The sequence below is a fragment of the Nannobrachium achirus genome, assembly GCF_963921795.1.
Source record: "Nannobrachium achirus genome assembly, chromosome: 11".
Classification (NCBI taxonomy): domain Eukaryota; kingdom Metazoa; phylum Chordata; class Actinopteri; order Myctophiformes; family Myctophidae; genus Nannobrachium; species Nannobrachium achirus.
This window is the reverse complement of record NC_137820.1, coordinates 29289541-29308654: the sequence shown is the minus strand read 5'-3', so window position 1 is coordinate 29308654 and position 19114 is coordinate 29289541. Positions and strand designations below refer to the sequence as shown.

Sequence of the window (19114 nt, the reverse complement as noted above, 5' to 3'; positions counted from 1 at the left end):
TTTGTTTGCCTTGATATGACCTTATATCACCCTCTGTCTCTACCCTCTGTCCCAAAGTCACTATTGGCAAACACTCACTTTTATACAGACCAGTGTACGTCATAACCTCGTGTTCTGCTGTTACATCAGGTCAAAACATTGTAGTGACATAACATATGTGGCTTTCTGTAATTTGAACAAACTTGAATACACTTGCAAGCAGTCTCATTTAAACGCAGACAGCGTCTAGGCCTGAAAGAGCAAAGCCCTTTTAGCAGCGCTTTAGATAAAGTATACATCATCAAATGTATGTTCAAACCTGTGTATTGGTGAGAAAAAGCATTATTTGAACCTAAATTCGTAAGCTATATTGGTAAGAAAAAGCATTATGTGAACTTAAATCTATAAGCTAAATCGGGTAACACTTTGATAGAGCCTTCAGTGTGGCGGCCTCAACCCTCTGGAACTCCCTCCCCATAGCGATTTGCCAGTTGCCAACACTGAACTCTTTCAAGTCCGCACTGAAGAGACACCTATTCATTCAGGCTTTTGGACAATAATGTGTTTTGTTTCTGTTTTGTTAAGCGCCTTGTTTTTTTGAAAGGCGCTATATAAATTCAAGTTATTATTATTATTATTATCAATATGAAAGCAGTTTATCATTAATTCACTTCAACTGTCATAGAGAAATCAGAATATGATGGTGTTGCATCTGACAGGAAAAATGATGAAGGGATGTCCACACAACTTCTTAGATCTTTGGGTTTTATTTCTAAGTTCACAAGCATCTCTTTCCAAAAAACAGCACAAGTATCACAGCCGTCTCCTGTCCTCGCTCGGACAGGGGGTCTCCTTTCTCTCTGAGTCACGAGCAGAAAAACCAACGCACAATTGTGGGTGACTCCTTTTATATGATCATTAAAACAAGCAGACACAAAGAGAATAGGGGGCAGGTGCCTAAATCTAAGAGACGCCATTAAACTAATTCAAAGAGTCAATGCTCAAAAAGCCCCTTCCAGTATATCTTTGTAAGGGCCTGGTCTTAATTGCACCTTTCATGAAATAGCGCCCAGCCACTGACACCACCATGACATGTTTGTGATGTATGTGGCATAGTGAAAGATGTGCTCTCCATCAGCTGATTGCCCATTGTTGTATGTCAAAGTACATATGAGAATAACCTCCTCACGTAAGTGCATGTTGCCAGAGTTATGGTTAGATTCTAAAACAGCCTAGCAAGACAATCAATACATTGATTCACCAATCAATACATTAATTCACCAAATGCCTTAAACCCAGGAAAGTCACCCATCTGGTAATTTGGAACTGGCTTTTATGTCATTCTCAAACTTTGACCTTTAACACGTTAGGCCCACCAGCTGCAGAACATTGAAATACAAAGGATCTATTTTCATTACTTTAAATGATCTATTTGCTACAACGGCAGTGTGTCATTAATTTGGTTTAGCTGTCAAAAAGAAACCAGACTGAGGTCATGAACCCACCCACGAAGCCCAGAAAATTGACAAAAAAGTGTGGAAACTTATCGTTTCATAACAGGTGACAGACTAATACTAGCGACATTGCTGCACTTTGTACTGCACAGTTGTTTTCATTTCAGGAAGCGTGAAGGCGTACGTGCACTCACGTGCACTCGAGATGGGGTACAACAATCCATCACTTGTGACAAATCAAAGTTGTATGTGTTGGAACAATACATGTGAAATCCCTATGTATGTCCCTCAGGCATACGGTGGGGTTGAAGTGGGAAGATGCAGGACGGGCCTACACTCGCTCATAGTTGTACAGGTGGTCCATAGAGAACTATGATTGACACAATTCAAAGGAGCTTTATTGGCACGAGAAAACATACGTTTACATTTCAAAAGCAAGTGTCACAATGGGGGACATGTATACAGTTGGAGGGGGTACATCATTGTGTAAACAGAGCTATATCCCATTTTGTCCTTAAATATACTGCTCAAATAAATTAAAGAATGGGTACACATTATTGTGTATCATTATTTTATGCTTTAACTATTAAAAAATAGCAGATATACAAGCTCACAGCGCGGCACCGAGTGCTATTTTTGAAAAATCATGATAATTAGAATTTTGACCCGATTCTATAAGTGTCTTTTGAATCCTTCTAAGGTTTTTGAAAAACCTATGTTTCTATGTCAGCAATCTGGCCAGCCATCGTCAAAGAAAAGGTCCTTTTCACTTAAATGGAGCTCAGTTAGTCTCTTCTTGAGAGACTACTATGTCAGTGGTTCTCAAACCTTTTCATGTGAAGGACCCCCAAAATGATATGTATTTGGCCACAGACCCCCATCTCAAACTATTTAGTTCCAGGGACCCCCCGGAAGCAAAATTTGAGTTACAAACAAAGCCTCAGGTTTAAAATGTGTTTAAAGGTAGCAGCTCTGTTGTCTGTTTATACTGTACGTGCAGTAGGTCTAAATGTCAATCAGTGGTTTGTAGTCCTTTGGGTGGTTGTGTTCCAGTCTCTAGCCTTCTTTTATTGCAACAGTTCACACATCTTGCTGCTGTGTTCGCACATTGTTGTATTTCTCCCAGTAGGCATGGGAGTTTTTTTTTTTTTTTTTTGTCCTTGGTGAAGTTTTCAAACTCACTTTGGGCGTGTGTAAGCAGACACTGTAGCAGAAAACTCCAAGTTATGAGTCACCATTGGAATTCAGCAGATGCCTTGCGGACCCCTCTATGGCTCCTAGTTGTCACACTTCCCCAGTCCTGACATGTCAAATGTGCCCCAAGAGGTCAAAGGGCACATGCAGTCAGATAAAGCAGGAGTCCCCAACATTTTTTCTGTCATCATCTGACACAAGCCGAGACACCCAGACGCCTGCACGCACCTGCGCACCTACCCACACACAAGCATGTTTTTTCAAAGAAGTTAACCACTTAGGTGCTGTATTCTTCTCGTCTGTTGAATAGCTGTCCTACAAGCTCTTTTTCTTTTTTTATGACGAAAAATAGAAGGGCTTGGACCCCAGGTTAGGAAACACTGTAGATCAGGTGTCTTCAACGTTTTCAGGCCAAGGACCCCTTAGCTGAGAGAGAGATGAAGCAGGGACCCCCTCTACATATTGTATAAATGTGTGACTCATAGACTTGTTTGACAGTGTTTCATGTGTTTTTTCAGACATTTAACCACTTAAATTGTTGATACTTTAATAGTAAACAGACCTTTCACTCTGTACTTGGTCTGCTCTTTTTTTTACCTCTACACCAAACCTATTTGCTGAAAATAGCCGATCTACAAGCTCTCAACGCCTCGCGCTGCGAGGCGTTGAGAGCTTGTAGATTTGAGAGCTTGTAGTTGAGAGCTTGTAGATTCGCACACATTTTCACGATTTTTCAGAAATAGCAGATCTACAAGCTCGCAGAGCGGCACTCTGTGCCGTGCTGTGAGCTTGTATATGATATTTTTCAATAGCATAGAAACTGGTTTCAGAGATCTATATGAAATATTTAGGAACTTGAATTTCAGATACATTTGACAGTAATATAATTGACAACACATACATGTTAAAAGACAAAGCCTTTACTTTGCACTATGCAAGAGCATTATTTTGTCCTTAATTACCCCGGGCCCATGGTGTTACACTGTGGCTTGAACTCTGTTGAACTCGGAGGAAATCAATGTGACCGTGTACAAGGTTGAAAAATAAAGTGGAGAAATTACTAGTGGTCGTTTTCATGGTTATGCCTTGTTATGAGATATATGGTCATAGATTAAATCACACTTCACTAGCATATAATAATTACTGGACTCTGTCTTCTTCTTGTTTGTAGATTACAGACAAGGGCATCGCTGGACTTGTTGGGCTTTGCTCCAATACTTTGCATGTAAGTAAATGACTACTAGAGACTTAAAGGATAACTCCCAGACTAAATAACATCTAGGCCAGGGTTCCCCAATAGGCGGCCCGCGGGCCATTTGCGGCCTGTGGGGGGCTACTGTCTGGCCCACACCAACCCCAGTAATAATGGTGGTATAAGAGCAGCAACAACACTAGTATATCATCGGAAATCTTGTATCTTCAAATTTGTACGCCCTTTACCAAATCATACAAGGCCGTCACACAAAAGTAGTGAAAACAGCAGATCTACAAGCACACAACGCCTCGCGTTGCGAGGCGTTGTGTGCTTGTAGATTGGCGAATGTGATGTGCGAATAAAAAAAATGAGAGCATAACGTAATAAGGGATTTTTCTATAATGTAACAAAATTGTACAAAATCCCCTCCCCTCCTGCTCAGCCCCAGGTGGGAGGTGCCCTAGACCAGTGGTTCTCAACCTGTGGGTCGGGACCCCCAGAGGGGTCCCCAAATTATTTGGGGGATCCCCGGATGATTAACTTAATGTGCAACATTGTTTTCTCACTCAACAGTGAACAAACCAACATGAAGTTTAAGTGTATAGAACCTATCTGCACATGTCTAAAGTGACAATTTAAGGACTTTTTAATGCTTCTAAAATGACAAATTATACATTGCCCAAATTGTCAAATATTAGATTAATGTAATACATATATAATGATAATATAAATATAATGACTTGCCCAAAAACAGGGACACCAGATTAAGACAATGCTGTGATTGTATGTAATTGTAGGAACTACATGTGGCTAGATGTCCGAACTTGACTGATGAGGCTGTGAAAAGTGTTTTCACAAACTGTCCCCACCTCAGGAGATTTGTCTTCAATGACTGTCCTCAGATCACAGGTAAGCGTAAGCCTGACAACATCTTCAACTGTTTACAGCAGGGGTCTTCAACAGGGGGTCCGGGACCCCTAGGGGGTCCTCAGAGTTACTACAGGGGGTCCTCAAAATCTTTGTGAAGATACTTTCTTCTCCTTTTTTATATTAACCACTTAAATCCTAGCATCCATATTCTGAGAACTTTAGCCAAAAATAGCAGATCTACAAGCTCACAGCGCGGCACGTGGTGCCGCGCTGTGAGCTTGTATATCTGCTATTTTTTTATAGTTAAAGTATAAAATAATTTGACTCTGGATGAGTTCTGAGCGCTCGAGTCTGAACACGTTGATTGAGATACAAAACAGTCCTAAAGTCTCTAAACAGCTTTGACAGCTGTTTGATTTAGGGTCGATTGAGGAATGATGTGAAAGGTTTCCAACATATTTTTGGAAGTAATTCGACGGTATTCATACTTGTTGTTGTTGGAACATAGACCTGTATTAGCAAGACTGTTTTTGATTTATTTTCCTGGCACCTCACAGAGCAGTGCTGGGCATCCTCCATGCAAAACTTTGTTGGCCACGGGAAGGTTCAAGATGTAACATGGACCGTATACTGAAGCTGCTTGGGAGAAGAACGGCAGTTCACCAACGTGGGCCATTGTACTCAACGGTGTTCCGAGGTAAAATAAAACATTTAAAAACCATTTAACCACATGAACCCCATATGGGTATCCGGAGTCCCTCAGGGCTCAATGCTAGTGTTGTTTCTGTTTTCTGTTATTGTGGGGAAAGCTTCCCTGGACAATGGCTGATCGACAAGCTCACAATGCGACGCAGCGCGTCGCATTGTGAGCTTGTCGGTCTGCTATAATTGTCAGTGGAAGCTTTCTTCACAATACCTGGGGTTTAAGTGGTTAACACATTAACAGCAGCTAGTCTCTTGAGTTGTTGGCTGACGCAATTTTGAAATGCTTCTGCCAAACAGACTGTACAGGGGAACCAAGCGCTGAAAATGTCCTGCCTCCCCCCACTTACGTCTCACGGAAATCACAAACAGATGGTGTTATCTTTTTGCCAGGTGCAAATTACAGACTCTCTGAAGCATTTTGGACGAGTCGTCTTGCTTGAGAGACTCAGAAGCAGTAAGCTTTCATTTGTTGTTTGTGAAGACTCTAGCTGTTATCTACAGTATTGACACAGACATTCCTGGGACCATTCAGTGAAAGGGTTACGGTTGCACAATATAGGGAGGGAGAGGGGTGGAAGAGTGATAAATGCCTTGATGTTTACACGGTCAATGTAATGTAATTGTTCGTGATCTGTTTTGTGCTTTATGGTTATCAACTTATCATTGATGTTTGTTTCAACCCCCCCCCCCCCCCCCTTTTCAAGAGGCTGGAGTAGTTCACCCCCCAAAAAATGTCTAATAATTACTCACGCCATGGCGACTTTTTTCTTATTTTTTTTCGCATTCCTAAACCAATAATTTGAGGAGACTCTTTGTAGGCCCATTGCTTCCGGATGGAGACCCAAATGCATTTGGGTCCCCTATCCGGAATCAATGGGGGTACATTTATTATAATACATTTTTTGTCATTGGAATGCGGCAAATACAAAACAATATTATTGATCTAAAGTCTCCATGGCGTGAGTAATGTCATTAAAAAGTCATTTTGGGGGTGAACTACTCCTTTAAGTGTCTTGCCTGGTTAAAATAATTGGTTATTTCTTTGCACTATAAATTAAACATTCTTGTAACATGGCATTAATGTTTTGTATTAATTATAACAAATGTTGAAGTGTTATTTATAAAATCTCATTTTGGTCCTTGACATTAGGGTTTGAAGTGAAAATCTCACTCTAATGGAACATGACTGCCCCCTACTGTCTTGTTAATAAACTACAATGTGATACAACTTGACTGTTAATATGGCTCATTTGTAACAACACCTAGACTATGTTTACGGTTGTTTAAAATTGACTTGTGTTTCAGGCTCAGAAAAAAAATGTGAATGTTTGTTTCTGAGCCCTCTGGAAGAAGATCTCTACGTATCATGGCCATAAAAATGCCTGATGTACTCTGTTAAAGGTGAATGGGGTTATAGACCAATAAATAATTTTAGCTGTTGGGTTGTTTACAGGGTCACCACCAATACTATAACTAAACTAACTATATTGTTCACCACTGTCATCATAACATAGGGTTGTGGTGTAGACTTCGAGTTAAAACATTTTTAAAAAACAATTAGTCATAGCTTGTGAGTTTAACTTAAATTAATATTTAATTAATTTCTCATGTATCATTTTGTATACATTATGTCACCCTGTCCTGTGCTATTTTCTGATGAAGTCATGTAGGCCTATAGTCCATATAAGTGCCATACTCATGTCAACCTTGACACAGAACGCATATCTCTGTCGAATTAAGTTTTACTTATAACTAATCTGACACGATCGAGGCGCCTCAAGAACGTATTCAATGGGATGAGATGACCAATCCAACTGGACAATCTGATTCACGTGTATTGATAACAACACAGCTCTTCCGGACATGTCCTTGACCGTAACTGCTGTAGGTGATAAACGGCTGCATAAAGCCAGCTGCATTCCACTATCACCCCAGAAAATACCTTGGTCTTATACACCATTTGTGGGAACCTCGTAATTTCTTCTCTCAAATAGAGATTTATTTACCATCGGCTGTGTCCCTGTCTTTATTCTTGTCTTGGATTACATTTGAGTTCAAGTAAGACAGTCAAATTGATGAAACGTTTCATATAACTGGAAAAAAATACTTTTATTTGGTTTTATTATCAGCTTGATATTTGGATTGTTGAAGATGAATGACATCGTGGGACCCAAAATAACTGGTAGACGATGTTAACTTGTTTGTGCTGTTTGTTTTTTGATGAAACCCACCAGTTACTGTGACATCAGACATACAGTAGTTCCCCAGGAAGAGAAAATCTCAAAAAGCGGTAGTGTGCCGGAAACACAACAAGTATGTGTCGGGGCTTTCGTGGAATAGGGAAGTTTGTCAAAACGGACTAGAAATGGCAAATGGTGCACTTATATAGCACCTTGGCTTTATCCAAGGTGCTTTACAGAGATTGTGCATGTCATTCACCCATTCATACACAGATGGCGGAGGAAACCATGCAAGGCACCAACCTGCTCACCGGGAGCAACCAGGGGTTCAGAGTCTTGCTCAAGGACACTTCGACACAAATTCTGGCGGAGCCTGGGATCGAACTGGGAACCCTTCAGGGACCCTCCGTGTTCTAAAGACGGTTTCTCTACCCCTGAGCCACTGCCCCTTGTGGGAGCTTCTGTAGCTTTCCAGAAAGTAGCTAAAGTAGTAGCTAATGTAGTATGTACTGCAAATTCGCCATCCAAACCCCAGGCAGCTGATGAGCATTGAAAGAAGCAATGATGTAGTAGGAACTTAAGAAGAAAATAAATGCATAAGCAAAATGAATGCACTCAGCCCATGTTTGATATTATTTGGTTTTATCAGCTTATTTGGATTCAGTATTTGGATTGATTATTATTATGCATGTACTAAATGATCTTGTATTACCCCAAATAACTGGTAGATAGAAAAAAACAGTTGCTCACAGGAGGTAAAAGAGGTAACTATTGTAAAAAGAGTAGACGGTGCTCACAGATCAAACAGGATCAATTCAAGAAAAAAGAAGAAGAAAACGGGCAATCCGGACACTCAGGATTAAAAAGAGGAACAAGCCTTTATGTATTTAAAAAGGCAACTGCCTAAAGTTGCAGTTGCCTTAAAACCACAATTCCAGTTACTGGAAAATCAAAAATAGAGAAGTTCCGCTGAAAGGGGAAGTGAGAATTTCAAAACTCACCAGAAGTGGAAGGGTGTTTGCCCTAACGTATCTAACTTAACCAAAGTGTTTGTGTGGTAAGACATTACACCATTTCCTTTCCATTGAACCGATGTGGTTGAGGAGATAAGAGGGCGGTACAATGTAGGCAATTATGGGCAGTTATAATTAAAAATGGGCCTTGAAAAGGGCTGCACAGCAAGTCAAATTGGGCTTTCCACCCCAAAGAACCATGTACCTAACTTCTGCCTAGTGCCTTGCACGCACTACCATATTATTTGGTAGTTAGCAGAGCCCATAACTGAGGGTGTCAGAGCTGTAAATTCTAGGGTGAGGTACCAAATTCAGAAATGTTTCTTTATGGAATTTAGGGACTAGTTGTTACTACAGTAACAAAGTCCCTGTAAAAGTTTTGGAATGCTCCTGTGAGCATGGGAATGCCCATTGGTCCAACAGCCCTTTATTCCAAAACGCCAATAGTCTGAAAAAGGTAAGTGTAAGGTAAGGGTTAGGGGTTTGCTTAGTAATAATGTGTTGGACCAACGGTGCTTCGGAATAAAGAGCCATCACTGTGAGAACAGCTGGTTAGGTTGAGGCAAGAGAGCCCTGGCGCAACATTCTCTCCCTATCTCCCAAGCGAAGGAATAAGGATCAAACATGTAAGGGAAAGAATTGAAGGGTAATGTTTGTGATTACTTTTATTTGGGTTGTTACTGAGATCCTTAATTATTTTAAGGTGACGAATTGCTAAAAGCTGTATTGCTTTTACCAGTAATACAGCTAGGTTTTCACCATAAAACAATATCTTTCAATCCTAACCAAAGCACAGTTATCAAATGGATCATCACAAAGATGCCAAAACTTTCAAAATAAATATGAACCCAAACCGATTTAATCATTAGGTTATTACCATCAGTAACTCAGGCACCATCAGTCCAATCAACTTCAAACTTGAAGTGTTGCTGCCAATGACCCAGGGATGTGAAAATCCGCAAATGTCTATGGGTCTGTAACGGAGGCACTGAATCTTTGTGCGTGCGGGGAGGGGTGTAGGCGATGGGTACGTGTTGCGCTCCAACCCTTTGTCTGCAATAGGAGATGTGGTACGGGGTCCTGTATCACCTTGTGCAGTCCGTGCAATAGTCTTTCCAGTTCACACCTGATGACAAAAGAACAGAAGGGTTGATGTGTAAAACATAGGTTCAGGTTATTATTTTTAAATCCAGAAGCATACAGCTGCCACCCAAAACCCTTTGCTCGCTGCAAGCCACCATGTCCAAGTTGACTGCACCTATTGCTTAAGTGAGTGACTTTTACCTGTAACCTAGAGCAGGGGTTTTCAAAGTGGGTGACGGGGCACCCTGGGTTGCCGCGACGGCAGTCCAGGCGAGATAATTTGACAATATTTGGAATTTATTTGGACACTTGAAGAAATATTTTAGTATCATTTTTAATTGAAGTACAAAGTTATTTTCAGTCAGTTCTAAGCAAAAGGGCTATTATCTCAACATTTTCCTCGCAACATAATCACTAAAATATCGTCACTGTCGGGCAGAAACCTCGTATCTCCAAGTTTCAAATGTGTACGTCTTTTGGTAAAGCAAAGCCCTGCTTCATTATACAAGACTGTCGCACAAAACTAGTGAAAACAGCCGTAGATCCGCTGTTTTCACTAGTTTAGTATATTTTATAGATGATAAATACAAAACAAACGGTTTTGGACATACAAGGTTTCCATCCGACAACAACGATATGCTATAAATATAAGGTGCTGGGAGTGAAAATTATAATGTAGGGGTGCCTCGAATTAAAAGAATATTTATGGGGTGCCCTGAGAAAAAAAGGTTGGGAACCACTGGCCTAGAGATGTCAGCATATAAAAACTATAACTAGACTGCACTCTGTTGAGGCTGGGAGAGACCGGGTCATACCAAAGACACTGAAAAATGGGACCCAGTGCCTCACCAAGGATGCTGGTCCCTCATTGGCTGTTGATGGTGACTTCACCAAGAATGCCGGTCCCTGATTGACCAGACATTGAATGGACATTGAAGTCGCATACAAAATAACCGAACGCAGTACTTGTGCACTCTGCTGGCCCAATTAACTATGAGGCCTGGGCCGCTGGCGCAGCGGTACAGACACCTAAGCTCAGTGTAGCCTGACAGCGTGTCGCGGGTTTGAGTCCCGATCCCGACTGCCTTTTTCTGCATGTCACTCCCCATCTCTCTGCCCCATTTCCTGTAAGCCTACTGCCTATCCCTATTAATAAAGGCCCTAAATTAAAGTCCCCAAGAAATAATCTAAACCAAAAAAATATATATAACTATATGCGGTGTGGGCGGCCATGGCTGAATGGTTAGTGGGCCTGCCTGGGAAGCCAGTTTAAGGAGACAACCTGCACATCAAGCTAAGGTAAAGATCAGACACATTTTCAGTCCATGGTAAATCTAAAGATCTAGACACAGTGTAAATAAAGTCCATAGATTGGTGTGTGGGTTGTGTTCTTAACCATTATTTTATGCTTTAACTGTTGAAAAATAGCAGATATACAAGCTCGTAGATCTGCCAGGCGTGTACTGCATGGGCTCTGATGCCTGACAGCGTGTCGCGGGTTCGAGTCCCGATCCTGACGACCTTTACTGCATGTTACTTCACGTCTCCTGTCTACCTACTGTACTATAAATAAAGGCTGAAAAGCCAAAAAGATTTATCTTTATAAAGAAAAGAAGACTCATACCCTTCAACGTGACGATTCTATAATAACAGTGTGCACCACCACCTCCTCAAACAACGCATGTCATGCTGAAGAACATGAGAGAACAATTGTCAAATCGTTTCCATCAGGTGGATATTCAATGTCCTCACTCAGAGTCCGTACTGTGACCTTCATGATCCCATTCTGGAAATGTCTCAAACACATCATTGTCTGTACATCTGACATTTAGGAACAGTTCAGGTTGGGTCTGGTTCAAGTGCCACTTTGCAATTGACTTATGAGGACAGGAATAATTTGTCTTTTTTGAGCACGGGCACAGCCAAGCGTATCTTCTTTTGTCGTAACATACAGCCACTCTCCCCAAACGAGAATAACGGTTCCAGCATGGTTCCAGTACTGACACATATATTCTCGATGCGCCACTGCAAAACATGACCTCTTTACTCAGTGGGCTGTTCTCAGACTCTGCTTCCTCCTTTCTGGCGAGACACGCGTTCTTTTCGTCGTCATACATCCACCCTCTTCTGACCAGATCTGACAGAACTTCTTCCTTCAGTGTGACGTCTTGTTCGGATGAAACAGGACAGTATAATAACGACCTCAGATGGTCGCACTGAAACCCCATTAAGCCGCTTCTTCTGCAAAGTTCTGAAGCCTGCTTGCAGTCATCTAGCTCACAGATAACTCGGTGGTTGGTTCCCCAGGTGCACCTCTGTACGTGTATGGGGTTTCTCAGGCCACAGAAAGTTCTTCCAACAGCAAAAATGCCCTTTATTCGGTCTAAGCATTGGGATGGAAGATGGTGATTAGCAGTGATGTCTGGAGTTGATGGCGAGTGACGTCTATCAATGTGCGCCTTAAGGTTTTTCTTGTTTAAAGTCAAATTACAGTTAGGGCATGTCGTTCTTTCGGGGCTTGACCTCAGTACGTTGCTGCTACTGATCCTGTGGAGTGGACCGGAGGCTACCGAAGCTGTGTCTGAGTGACGCCTGTCCACGTGGATCTTGAGGTTTTTCTTGTTCACCACCAAACCACAGAAAGGGCACGTCGTTCTTTTGAGGCTCGACTCAATCAATTCGCCGCTACTGGCGTCTTGGAGTGGAGCGGAGGCTACAGAGGCTGTGGCGACAGTGGAGGCCTGAGAGGCGACAGCGGAGGCCGCAGATACGACAGCGGTGGCCGCAGAGTCGACAGTGGAGGCTACAGAGGCTGTGGCGACAGCGGAGGCCGCAGATGCGAGAGTGGAGGCTGCAGAGGTGACCATGTATGCTGCAGAGGCTGTGGCAACAGTAGGGGCTGAATAGGTGACCATGGGGGCTGAAGAGGCTGTGGAGGTGACCATGGGGGCTGAAGAGGCTGTGGAGGTGACCATGGGGGCTGTGGAGGTGACTATGGGGGCTGCAGAGGCTGTGGAGGTGACCATGGGGGCTGAAGAGGTGACCATGGGGGCTGAAGAGGCTGTGGAGGTGACCATGGGGGCTGAAGAGGCTGTGGAGGTGACCATGGGGGCTGTGGAGGTGACCATGGGGGCTGAAGAGGTGACCATGGGGGCTGAAGAGGCTGTGGAGGTGACCATGGGGGCTGTGGAGGTGACCATGGGGGCTGAAGAGGTGACCATGGGGGCTGAAGAGGCTGTGGAGGTGACCATGGGGGCTGTGGAGGTGACCATGGGGGCTGCAGATGCGACAGTGGAGGCTGCAGAGTCTGTAGAGGCCTTGGAGGTGACAATGGAGACTGTAGAGGCTTTGGAGGTGACAATGGAGGCTGTAGAGGCTTTGGAGGTGACAATGGAGTCTGTAGAGGCTTTGCAGGTTACAATGTAGGCTGTAGCGGCGACCACAGGGGCTGCAGAGGCTGTGGAGGTGACCATAGAAGGTGCAGAGACCGTGGAGGCGACCAGGAAGACTGGGTAGGCGACCGTGGAGGCTGAGGAAGTGGCTGTGGAGGCTGCGGGGGTGACCATAGAAGCTGCGCCTCTACACATCTGCACGTGTTTCCAAATGGTCCTCTGGGTTCTAGTCTCTCCACAATGGCAGCAGTGGAAATGGCCGGCTTTTAGACACCCTCTGTTGCATCTGTACATTTTATAACCTGCCAAAGACAAATCCAGTTTACAAACGACTTAATTCTTAACGCAATATCAATAATAAAACAATAATAAATAAATCACACCTAGTGTGAAGTGAGTGCTGCCATTTATGAGTCAATTTCACTAAAGCGTCCTGCGAAGCTTAGTCAATGTGACCGCTTTGTGCCAAGATGTAGGCCACGCTTCAGAGCCCAGAAGCGTGGGCATACAACAACGTTTGAGTGCTTTGTGCCAAGATGTAGGCCAGATGTAGGCCACGCTTCAGAGCCTGGTCATTTAGTGGGCAACAAACTTTGAGTGCCTTGTGCCAAGATGTAGGCCAGTTGTAGGCGACGCTTCAGAGCCTGGTCATTTAGTGGGCAACAAACTTTGAGCGCTTTGTGCCAAGATGTAGGCCAGATGGTTGGCCACGTAGAAGCGTGGGCGTAGCCTACTAGTGGTGGGCAATCCCGTTAATTTCAGTGAACGAATCAACAGTTTAAGGAAATGAACGAATCGTTCACAATTCATTTTTGTGATTTTTCTTATGAACGAATCACTCATGAATGACACATCACTAGGGTGTACAACAAAGTCTTAGTGCTTTGTGCGCCAGATGTTGGAGCTTAGCTCCTTCCAGGAGCACCGCTAAAAGAAATAAAACAAATTCAGTCAAACTAATATGAGTTAGAAATAGTAGTTAATTAGTTAGACCAGAGGTCTTCAACAAGGGGTCCGGGACCCCTAGGGGGTCCTCAGAGTTACTACAGGGGGTCCGTGAAAATCTTTGTGTGATCATGTTTTTTACATCACTTGAACCCTATAGCAACCCTATTCTTAGTGGAACATTAGCCAAAAAAATAGCCGATCTACAAGCTCACAAGGCGTTGTGAGCTTGTAGATCAGCTATTTTTTGGCACAGAGGTTTGGTGTAGAGGGAAAAGAGCAGACTAACTAGTAGGTATTGACAGTTCAAGTGGTTAAATATATGAAAATAGTAAATACACGTTAATCGAACCTACAGTACACAGATGAAGTCTGTCACACAACAACACAATTTTATACAATATGTGGTGGGGGTCCCTGCTTCATCTCTCTCAGCGCTAAGGGGTCCTTGGCCTGAAAACGTTGAAGACCCCTGAGTCAGACTAATAACAATAGACAATAACAAATACCTCCATGTTTAACAGCCGTGTGGGTCTGCTGATGTGCAGCTATATAGGCATACTCCCCCACTTTGCCGCAGAACCTGCATCTGTAGTTCTTTCCTTCCAGAATGGGTTTTGGTAAGGCATCACCCATGCAAATACTTGGGTGCATCTGGAAGCAAATGAGTTATTTTTTTTTATTTGTATTATTCAAACTGTTATAGCATTGGCATTTTCAAAAGCAAATACACGACTTAAAACATTTTGAGTAAGATTTATTATTATCTTTGAGAATCATATTATTGAAATTGTTCTTTAGGTTTGTGAATCATACAACTAAAAGGGAACACATAATATTTTTGTTTTAATCACTGGTTAGTGGTTAGCCCCATATAGAACCTCACCCGTCGGCACAACAGTATGCAGCGACGGGTGAGGTTCTATATGGGGCTAGTTAGTGGTTAGCATTTGACACAAACAACGTGGAACTATTGTTTACTTTAATAACACTAAACGAGGTAGGTCAGTACAGTACACTTTTGTCATTGGCAACGAGACAATCGCGTGCTATGAATGTAAAATGTCATATTTCAATGTAAACACATCTGGAAAATACCGTCGTCTCCACGCGTTCCGCCATCTTGAGTGTCATATGACGCTAGCAGATTCATTCAGTATGAGTTCAGCCCATGGTTCAGCCCATGGTTCAGCCCCCCCCTATGGGTTTCACCCGCTCACTGCGGTCAGGTCGCCTGCATCTTGAACATTTTTTAACTCAAATTGCTTCAGGCCTTGGGGGTCCCCGACTCCCCGGAACAAAATATTTTGAGATGGGGGGCCGCGGCCAAATACACATCATTCTGGGGGTCCTTGAGTCAAGGAGCCCTAAACCAGATGCATTTAAAAAAAAACAAGATAACATCGTCATCACTGTTTCTCAATTATGGGTCGGGACCCATTTGTGGGTCACGGACACATTTTTATGGGTCCCTCTTTTCTTTTCTTTTTTTTCCCCCATCATTTTGTTTTTTATTATTATTTCAAAACATTAAAAAAAAAATCCCAAAAGAGCAAAAAATAAAATAAAATCGTGAATTAAAAAACAAATCCAATGATTTTTCTCCCCCAGTATTTTCATGAATAAATCAAATACATTTTTAAGAAATTCCACAAATTAGAAAACAAATGTTGAAGAAGTATTATTATTATTATTGTTGTTGTTAATTTGTTGTCTGTCCAGTGAAAGTCGAACGGTCAGAAACGGAACCAATGTGAATGTGTGCATTGCTTTTTGAGCAGCACGGCCGCTGGACCAAATGTCATCCGTGTGGAAACAAAAAACAACACACAAGTATAACCAGTACAACCCTCTCACACCTCCAGGCTCCTCAATGTTGATTAGTCAGCTTTGTTGCATACGATACTGTATAATGCAAATGTGTTTTTTGTAACACTATTTCGAAGTGGCTGGTCTTCCTAAAAATTGCTATCTGGCTAACTACCACTGGCCGCAGACAGTGCTGTACTTTTGTAAAGATGTTTGGACGTTTAAACCCACACAGTGTCAGTCGTCGTGTTTCAACACTTGTCAGAGCGTTCAGCACAAACAGGAATACACGCCTTCTTAAGTGCTATGATACTGATCGTGATATCAGGACGTTTATTCTCGATAATACAGAGATAGTGGAAGGACATAACCTGACACCAGAGATCAAGTTGAGATTATTCACTCCAAACTGTCGATTTTGGCACGCAAGACCAGAGCTTTGGCCTTTCTCAGACCCATTCTGGGCAATATACTGGCCAGGGGGACAGGCATTGACCAGGTACTATGAACTCATAAGCAGTGTGTTAAAGCTAGTTTAAGGGTATGGAAATAAGTCTATAGCCTCTATAGTAGTTATCACTTTTAGCTATTAGACAAGCAGTGATGGACAGTAAGTACACTTGACTTGAGTATGGCTACTGTATTTTGTTCAGTGCATGACTTTATTTATTTAAATTTTTTCTTGTTTGTACTTTTGAATACCTGAGTATTTACATGAGTATATACTTCACCGCAGACAATTAAGACACAATTGTCTAGATAAAATTGTTGCTACCTACCAACTTAAAATAGAGGTCATCTATTAGTTCTCAAAGTGTGGTCTGGGGACCCCCAGGGATCCTTGAGGGAGTTCCAGGGGGTCCCCCACTCTCAGAGTTAAATTGATTGATTGATTTTACAATTTAAATGATTGAGAATCACTGCTAGAGCCATACAAAATCTTCTCTAATTGAGGGTCCCTGGCATATCTTTTCTAATGGGGGTCTGTGTGCTCATAAGTGGTTGGTCCTTGACTTGAAAAAGTTTGACAACCACTTTTCTACTGTCTATGCTTTTAACAAAAGTATTTTCATATGCCACCTCTCTAGGTACCTCCTGAATAATCCCGCAGTGTCTCGGGGCAAGAGAGTGTTGGATCTGGGGAGTGGCTGTGGAGCTTCAGCCATTGCTGCTAAACAATGTGGTGCAGCTCATGTTGTTGCAAATGACATCGACACTGGTGAGGCATCGACACATTCTTAATTTCTTTGTCCCTCGACTAGTTTATTTGTAGTCCCCCTTTAAGGGTGCAACAGTTAATCGATTAGTTTGATTAAGACATAGAAGATCTTCAAGTCCACGAGGCACAATGCGACGCGTTGTGAGCTTGTAGATCAGCTATATATATTTGTTGTTTTGGCATGACACCGTTGTGCGACAAAGTATAAAAATACATGGTTAATCGTACTAATCGGTTTAGTCAATTTTAAAAATCAGAATTTTCATGTTGATTTGTTGGTAGGCCAACAAAAAAAAAAAACTAGAATAATTCAGATGATCTCACTAGGATTTGTATTTGATTAGTTAGTATCAAAACAATGGATCTAAATCACCTATAGGTCCACAATGTAGTGTTTATCCTTTTTAGCCTAAATTCTGACTGTACCTTGTGCTGTTTACATTTCTGACTTGGACATGGTAACATGTCATTAGGTCGAACACCCTTTGGATCAAATTCTAACCCAAACCCTAATCTTAACCTCAGTAAAACTATGCCTAACTCCCTAACCCTAAACCTAACCTCTGTAACTGTGACGCGGTTGACGCTCGCGGGTGATTATCTAACCTGCCGACGCTGTTCAACCCAACGGGAGTTCGACCTATGGGCCATTCCCCTAGGGCATTCACAGAATATTTGAATATCAAAGTCACTATTCGACGTTGTTCACCGAGGTTGAATATTCGCATATTTTTATATTTAATTTTTTTCTCTCTTTAAAATAATAATAATAATATTTCTTCATGGTTTATACAGCTTGGCTAGAAAGGAAGTCATAAGAATGAGTTGTCAATGCCCCTGGTGGATGAATTTCTTAATGCCCTATACTTATGTCATGCGTCACATTTCGTCTCCTGGAAGTAATTAGCAGTGGGAAAAACAGCGGCCAGCCGGCAAACTCCATGTCATGATGGAGGAAGAGCCAGCTAATGCAACTGTCACTACTAGACCGAAACTTGCTTGTTTTTATTGGATGAAAAAATAATAATATAATAATATAATATATATATATATATATATATATATATATATATATATATATATATATATATATATATATCCTGTCAAATATTCGACTATTCAAATATTTTGAGGTTGAATAATTGGAATACAAAAAATCACTATTTGTGAATGCCCTATTTCTGACTAATAAATTATTCAATCAATCAATCAAAAACCTGTCATTTCATTCCAGTTGCCATCGTTGCGATCCAAATGAACTGTGCGCTAAATGCCCTGGAGCCGCTCACGTGTGTGACTGACAATGTGATTGGCTCAGAGCTGGCAGACTATGACCTCATTCTTCTGGGAGACATGTTCTATGAGGAGGCCCTAGCAGACAGCCTTCATGGCTGGTTGGATCGCTGCGTCAAAAAACATGGCACCCAGGTTCTGATTGGAGATCCAGGGAGAGCTTCACTGGAGGGACACGGGATCAAAAAGCTCCTCCGTCAACTGGCCCAGTTTGAGCTGCCCGAGTCTGTCAGAGAGGAGAACTATGGCCTCACATGTAGTACCGTTTGGCACTACAGCCCAGAACACTAAACTTTACTCTCTTTTCTGTCCTTACTGAAGGTAATCACATCTTTATTGTGACAAACAGAGACGTCAGTATGGTGTGGCCATGTGAGGTGTCATCATCCTAATTCATTTTTTATAGAAGAGCTTTGCCCCATCCTTTCTGGTGATGCATTTACAGCCTGTGGCCTATTACTGAATCACTGTCAATTACCTCTTGCAGCATACACTTTCAACCGGCATGCTGTTTTATGATTTTCATCTTAAAGGTTTTTTTTTATGTCAATGATGCCTAGAGGTCTTTTCCCAGATTGGGAGCCTGGACATTTATGAATATTAAACATATATTGGACTGAAAAAACAGATACTGCGTATCTTAGTATCCGAGATACTTCACCATTCAAACGTCTAAACACGTGAAAACATCCCATTCAATGCATTGATACCATTCGAAGCCGGTAGGATGTGTATATTCCAAGTGTCCTGGGTACAAATGAGCCTATCACATTGTAGTTCATT

The 19114-nt window shown here is 42.1% G+C and overlaps 3 protein-coding genes across 3 annotated transcripts in view; 2 read left to right on the top strand and 1 right to left on the bottom strand.

The window, feature by feature from the left end:
• The window catches only part of amn1 (antagonist of mitotic exit network 1 homolog), a gene marked incomplete at its 5' end in the record, with an annotated part of 28669 nt that extends 23233 nt beyond the window's left edge, over window positions 1-5436 (top strand). The window contains 3 exons of the mRNA XM_080736985.1: window positions 3799-3852; window positions 4620-4731; window positions 5250-5436. Of these exons, the coding sequence (XP_080593111.1) occupies window positions 3799-3852; window positions 4620-4731; window positions 5250-5326 (243 nt within the window). The 3' untranslated portion in view covers window positions 5327-5436. The remainder of the gene's footprint in view (window positions 1-3798; window positions 3853-4619; window positions 4732-5249) is intronic.
• Window positions 5437-9553: 4117 nt separating this feature from the next.
• Window positions 9554-12725, bottom strand: LOC308293577 (uncharacterized protein). The gene is made up of 2 exons (XM_080736163.1): window positions 11298-12725; window positions 9554-9716 (listed from the first exon to the last, which is right to left on the bottom strand). Exon 1 carries the CDS (start codon window positions 12718-12720, stop codon window positions 11422-11424), a length of 1299 nt encoding a protein of 432 aa, XP_080592289.1. The 5' UTR covers window positions 12721-12725; the 3' UTR covers window positions 9554-9716; window positions 11298-11421.
• On the top strand, window positions 12719-18622 carry etfbkmt (electron transfer flavoprotein subunit beta lysine methyltransferase; the record flags this gene model as incomplete). Its single annotated transcript, XM_080736984.1, has 4 exons — window positions 12719-13095; window positions 16085-16318; window positions 16908-17038; window positions 18273-18622. 4 exons carry the CDS (start codon window positions 12719-12721, stop codon window positions 18620-18622), a joined length of 1092 nt encoding a protein of 363 aa, XP_080593110.1.
• Window positions 18623-19114: the final 492 nt, after the last annotated feature.